The sequence below is a fragment of the Piliocolobus tephrosceles genome, chromosome 19 (assembly GCF_002776525.5).
Source record: "Piliocolobus tephrosceles isolate RC106 chromosome 19, ASM277652v3, whole genome shotgun sequence".
NCBI classification, from domain to species: Eukaryota; Metazoa; Chordata; class Mammalia; order Primates; family Cercopithecidae; genus Piliocolobus; species Piliocolobus tephrosceles.
The window spans coordinates 6,624,268-6,630,267 of record NC_045452.1 but is presented as its reverse complement, the minus strand read 5'-3'; the positions used below and the strand labels follow the sequence as shown (position 1 = coordinate 6,630,267).

At 55.5% G+C, this 6,000-nt stretch overlaps 1 protein-coding gene across 1 annotated transcript in view; it reads right to left on the bottom strand.

The window, feature by feature from the left end:
- Positions 1–484: 484 nt before the first annotated feature.
- BCR (BCR activator of RhoGEF and GTPase) overlaps positions 485–6,000 on the bottom strand; it is a 129,699-nt gene continuing 124,183 nt past the window's right edge. The window contains exons 17-18 of the mRNA XM_026448220.1: positions 1,435–1,494; positions 485–606 (exon numbers count right to left, since the gene is read on the bottom strand). Coding sequence (XP_026304005.1) covers positions 493–606; positions 1,435–1,494 — 174 coding nt within the window. The 3' untranslated portion in view covers positions 485–492. The remainder of the gene's footprint in view (positions 607–1,434; positions 1,495–6,000) is intronic.

Sequence of the window (6,000 nt, the reverse complement as noted above, 5' to 3'; positions counted from 1 at the left end):
ATCCTGGGGAAGCAAATGAATTCTCGGAGGAAGTGGTCTGTGTCTGCAAGAACTGCTCTCAAACCAAACAGGCTTCTCTTGGCAACTGACTCATGACAAAGGGGCAGGGGTTACGGCCATTCAACAGGAACCTGGGACCATGACAAATTCCAAGCGAGGACAGAAAACCCTGCACTCGGGCAGTTCCTGGGCAGGGGTTACGGCCATTCAACAGGAACCTGGGACCATGACAAATTCCAAGCGAGGACAGAAAACCCTGCACTCGGGCAGTTCCTGGAACCAGCCTACTGCTTCCAAGCAAGGCGGCAAGGACATTCCTGAGCTGATTTTGAGTAAACACAGGAGGTAGCTGAACACACCACGTGTTCCCTGGGGCCTGACCTCACCGTGCAGTGGCCACGCAGAGAGAGGAGAGACCCACACATGCTCTTCTCTGCAGAAACAGCTGAAGAGACAGGCACCCTCAGTGCATGAGCCCAAGCCCGTCCCCACTCACTTGGTGACCACAGCAATCTTGACTCCGAAGACCCCTGTCTGTTTTCGGGACGGCATCCTCTTCAAGCTGAACTCCCTGCTGTTGAACTTGACCGAGAGCTTTACTTCAATCTATAGTGGGGAGAAGGGGCACAGTCCTCTGATCCTTCTGGTCCTCAAAGCCCAAGGGCCCCTGGGAGTCTCATCAGATATTTCCACTCCCAAGGCATGCAGAGGTCTCAGCATGAGGTAGGGCTGCCCCTCAGGGAATCCCCTAGTCTACTTCGGCAATAGCCAGGATTGTTGAAGATGGTGTAAGGGACTGGCTTCTGCAGAACCACCTCCTAAAATCCCCGCTGCTTTCTCTTGCTTGCTTTTTTTGGATACAGGATCTTGCTATGTTGCCCAGGCTGTACTCAAACTCTTGGGTTCTGTAATTCTCCTGCCTCAGATTCCAGAGTAGCTGAGACTATAGGTGCACTGTTCCCAGCTCTCTTTCTTAGTAACAATTAAAGAATTAAGTGAGAAAGACTAACAATAATATAAGAAAAAGTCAAGAATCATCAGATATTAACATTTACCATATACACCCAGGCCTTTTTGGGTGTGTCATTGCTTTTAAGGTCTAAATCTTTCTGGGGTACCTAAAGACAAATCGGGGGTCTCCATTTCTACAGGCAGCCCCCAGATCCCCGAGTGAGGCCCCACCTGTCCCGGTGGTGCCATGAGACCTTTGTTTGAGGAGGGATGCTCAGGGCCTGGCTGGCAACTGCATCCCAGCTAGTGAATGATGATTCCTGTGCACGGTGATTCTGCTCTTTGGGGGACCTCCCTCCTCCAACCAGGCTCCATGTCAAATGCTGGCTCAGGCTCAGCCACCTCTGACTGACTTGAAATGAATAGAGGCCACCCTATCCTTCTGGGGGAAGTGGGTGCCAGAAGAGTCCCACGGACACGTACCCCATTCATGGCGATGACGGTGCGCTGCCAGTCTCTGTCCTGCAGGGCCTGTGGGTCCAGCTGAAAGCAAGGAGTCATGATTGGCAGAGGCCCTGGGGTCTGTTCAGAGGCTGCACGAGGCAGCAGCCCACACCCGCCACTTTTCCAGTCCTTAGAGCCTGTGGCCAGCATCTCCATCCAGAGGCCAAAAGGGAGTAAGGAGGGGCCTGCCAGACACCCCTAGAACCCAGGGTCCCACTGCTCCCAGAGCCTTGCTGCCTGGGGTCCCCACCCCCTCCTCCCTCCGCCCCTCCCAGTTGGGAGCTGATGCGCAGGCTGGCAGGCTCTCTCCACCCGGCTCCCATCACCACGGGTGCTATGTGGAGCTCAGTGAAAGGCGAGCTGTCCAGCAGCAACTTCAGTAACAACTCCTGGTATCCACTGCTGCTGCCTGGGGAACTGTGGACACTGTTCACCCCCTGCACCATGAACAGCTTGTGGTAGGAGGAGCCTGCAGGCCACACCAGTCCCGTGGTTCAGAATCAGGCCCAGAAGGACCCAGAGCCAAGTCCTAAACCAAGCAGCTGGTGAGGCGGCCGGGAGGAAGCCCCTCTGACTCCTTTAACTTCTACCCCCACCCAGCCCTGTCCAGGCAGCTAGCCTGCAGGAGCTTGTCCTTAATGTCACCTGAACACAGTCTGTGCTGGTACAAAACTGTCATGACCAAGCTACACGTCCCCCGTCCGTGAAGGCTCTGTCTCCCGTTTTATGGGGAGCACAAGCTCTGTGTCAGCAGTTCCTGGGTACGCAGAGCCCACTGGTCGGGCTGGGTGAATGAGCAGTACCATCGTGTTAAAAATACACCTTCCTGGACTCCACTTGTAGAAAAGGGGACTCATAATCTGGGTGGGACCTGGGATTTGCACAATTAGAAACCCCAGGTAGTTCTGGAGTGAAGCCAGGTCACGGAGCCACCGTCTGACTCCAGACAAGGCCACTGCATCTGGCGCACCCCTTGATGCAGGTGATGGTTCATTTCAGCCACAAAGCAAGCTGCCTAAGAGCAGAGACCACACCTCATGATGTCTGCACACATTCACGTGCGTGTGCACACACACACACACATACGACGGTGCTGAGCACAGCGCCAGGCCTAGAGAGGAGCTGAGGACAGGCATCAGATTGTTCACTGCAAGGGACCCTAGAGGCCACAGCCACCTGGGCCTTCTGCAGGTGAAGTGGCTAGAAAATAAGGAGAAGCTCTGGAGCAGGTCAAGGAGCCCAGCCAGCTGCCCCTATTTCACAGATGTGTGCACCTGGGCCTCCCTCCCTGCACCTGCTCAGCACAAAGGCTCACCACAGGCACACCTGGGGGGTGACCCCTCCTCACCTCCCCTTCTAGGTCCTACCGGTTAACATTTCCCAAGGATCTGAAATGTACAGCCAGAGTGACACAGAGAAGCAAAGGGTGGCAGGACGTCTCCCGCCAGGGGCTATGTGGCCGCAGGCTCTCATTCTGCATCTGGCCCTGAAGGTTTTCAGGGGCCACACCCTGAGAAGCTGCATCTGTGAACAGGGACCGGTCAGAAGCCACACACAAAAAGGAATCTCTCAAGTGGCACTTTCCCCCAGAGTGAACCCTAAGCAGAGGCAGGAGAGGATAACATGAGGGATGGGGACAGAGTGCGCTTTCTCTGGAAAGGGAGAGTTTAATACCCTACCTGGGAGCTTTAAAAAGTTGAAACCCTGCCTGTAGTATCAGCACTTTGAAAGGCCGAGGCAGGAGGATCACTTAAGCCCATGAGTTTAAGACAAGATCAGCCTGGGCAATATAGTGAGACCTTGTCTCTATAAAAAGTTTTTCAAAAACAGCCAAGCATGGTGGCACGTGCCCGTAGTCCCAGCTACTCGGGAGGCTGGGGTGGGAGCATCACTTGAGGCTAGAAGGTGGAGGCTGCTGTGAGCCAAGACCATGCCATTGCACTCCAGCCTGGGCAACAGAGCAAGACCCTGGTTCTACTAACTAACCAAGTCACTGGAAACATAGAAACATGTTAAGCAGGAGACATTCTTCCCTTTCCTTCAAAAAACAGCCATCACTGGGCCCCTCTCCCCTTAAAAACCCAGAACAGGCAGAAGCAGCTAACAAGCAACTCGGAGTCCAAGTAAACAGAGACAGAGAAGCTGTCCAGACATCAGGCGGCTGCCTCTCAAAAGCCCCCCTGGAACCACGGCCCACATGTCAGCCCACCTTGCCCCTGCACACCAGGTTTCGGATGTGGGTCCACAGGGCAGTGCCGCGAGCACACCGGTACTTTTCAGCAGAAGCTGCCCGGCTCCGGCCCGCCCGGCCGGGGTGGAAGTACTGAAGGAGGTCCTGCATTGCGGCTGGGGCGGGTGGCGACTCTCGCATGCTTGACCTTGCTGCTCTGGGAAGCTGATGGGGCTAAACGAGAGCTTCCAGCCTCCACGGCCTTTTGACCAGGCTTTGAGGGAAACCCCGCCCCACCGTCCGGCTGGCCAAGGTCAAATCTTCCCATTATCCCGGGTTCCACTTTTTTGTCTGCGTGTGGGAAGAACATCCTCCCACCCCAGCCTATTGGTTACGGGAATTTCCAACGTGTCTCCATCTCTAAAGCCCAGAAAAGCTGAGCTTCTTTGTTAAGTGGCTAGTTTCCTGTTGCCCAAGTTTGGAGACTGAGTAAAGTATGACCGCTCAGCCTGCCTTGTGCTGGAAGCACTCTAGACTGTCCAGAATCTGCACCACTCCCAGCAGGTAACCCCAATAATCACATGCAGTGCCCCTGATGGACCCAGGGCAGAGGACACCCTGCTCCGGTCCTGCTCCCCCAGACTAAGCTGGCCGAGCAATGTGCAGCCTGGGCGGGGCTCCAGCCAGTGCCCACTCCCCAGCACTGGTGCTGTCCAGCGCCCACCCCAACCTGGCACTGATGCTGCCAGCTGGGCTCTTTATTGGGCCCCTGTGACTCTCAGTGACTGAAGACCAGGGTGTTGGCCTCCAGGCACCAGCTCTCACGGCGGTCCTGACTGGTGGCTCCAGTGGGAAAGGCCGTCCCGAGGCTGGCTCTGTTCCAAAGAACTGAGTGTGCTCCGCAGAGCGGAAGTCGTATAAAGCATAGCATGATAATGAGGCCTGTGCTTCGGCTTGGCCAACCCCAAACATTGCTCAAGGCTGGCACGCTCTCTCGTGAAGTTATTTAAAGCACCAGAGAAGTAAACAAGGAAAAGACGGGGGTTTGGAAAAACAGATGACCAAGGGGGAAACTGTAGTTTTCCCTTAAGGGAAAAACTGAGGCACTCCAGATGCTTTCCAGGGTCCCCGGGGTTGCAAGGTCTTGGTGAGGAATACGCCTGCTGCCTGGCCAGGGACTGGACGGGTGGGGGCCTGTCTGCTCACACACAGTGGTCTCCAGAGGAGGACTAGGTCGCTGCTCATCTTCCCCCGAGCTGGGTAAGGCAGGAGGCTTGGAAGAATGACCTTGGTCAGCGGGCCTGGCAGATAGTGGCCTGGAGGTCTGCCTAGAAAACTACCACACACATCCATCCCCGGGAAGTGGTGGGGTGGGGGCTGAGGGAGGCCAAAGCCCAACTGGGGCAGGTGTTGCATGCTGCCCTGAAGCGTCACTGACCACCCTGCATGGTGGCTCTCCTGGGGGCCCAGCACTGCCCTGCTTGGTCTGTAGTCAGTGTGGCTGGACTGAGTCACCAGTGGGCAGCCAGAGGACATCCTCTTGCCCACCCTCAGCAGGGGCAGGGAGGAGGCTGAGTAAACCATCCAAAGGAGGAAATGCTCATTCACTTAGCTCCTTGTAGACAACAGCTTCCTCCACACCCGCCGTCACCAGCCTGGATGGTCCAGCAGGCCATCCCCAGTTGTTCCCATCTGGGCCCCATGTGTCTGCACTATAACCTACTCCCAGGGGTGGGTCTTTGCTGAGACCACCAGAAAACCTCTGTGTTCACCAGGAGAGAGAGCACAGGCCTCCTGCTGAAGCCTATGACCACAATCTGCTCTCCTGAGATCCAGCCCGCACCTTTTTTTTTTTTTTTAGGATGGAGTCTCACTCTGTTGCCCAGGCTGGCGTGCAGTGGCGAGATCTTGGCTCACTGCAACCTCCACCTCCTGGCTTCAAACCATTCTCTTGCCTCAGCCTCCTGAGGTGGGATTACAGGCACCTGCCACCATGCCCGGGTAATTTTTGTATTTTTAGTAGAGATGGGGTTTCACCATGTTGGTCAGGCTGGTCTTGAACTCCTGACCTAAAGCAATCCACCCACCTCAGCCTCCTAAAGTGCTGGGATTACAGGCGTGAGCCACTGTGCCTGGCCTCTATTCCACTTTTAGCTCTTTGCTGCTCTTCTCTGATCCCAACTAGTCTCTAACATCACTTCAAAAGGAACACCCCCTTCTCCCTTAGGCTAGACTATAACCAGCATTGGTAAGGATGTGGAGAAATGGGCTCTCATACATGGCCACTGGGGATGTAAGATGGTGCAGCCACTCCAGACAGCGTAGGGCAGTTCCCCAAATAGTCACCTTGTTGCACAGCCCAGGAATCTCACCAG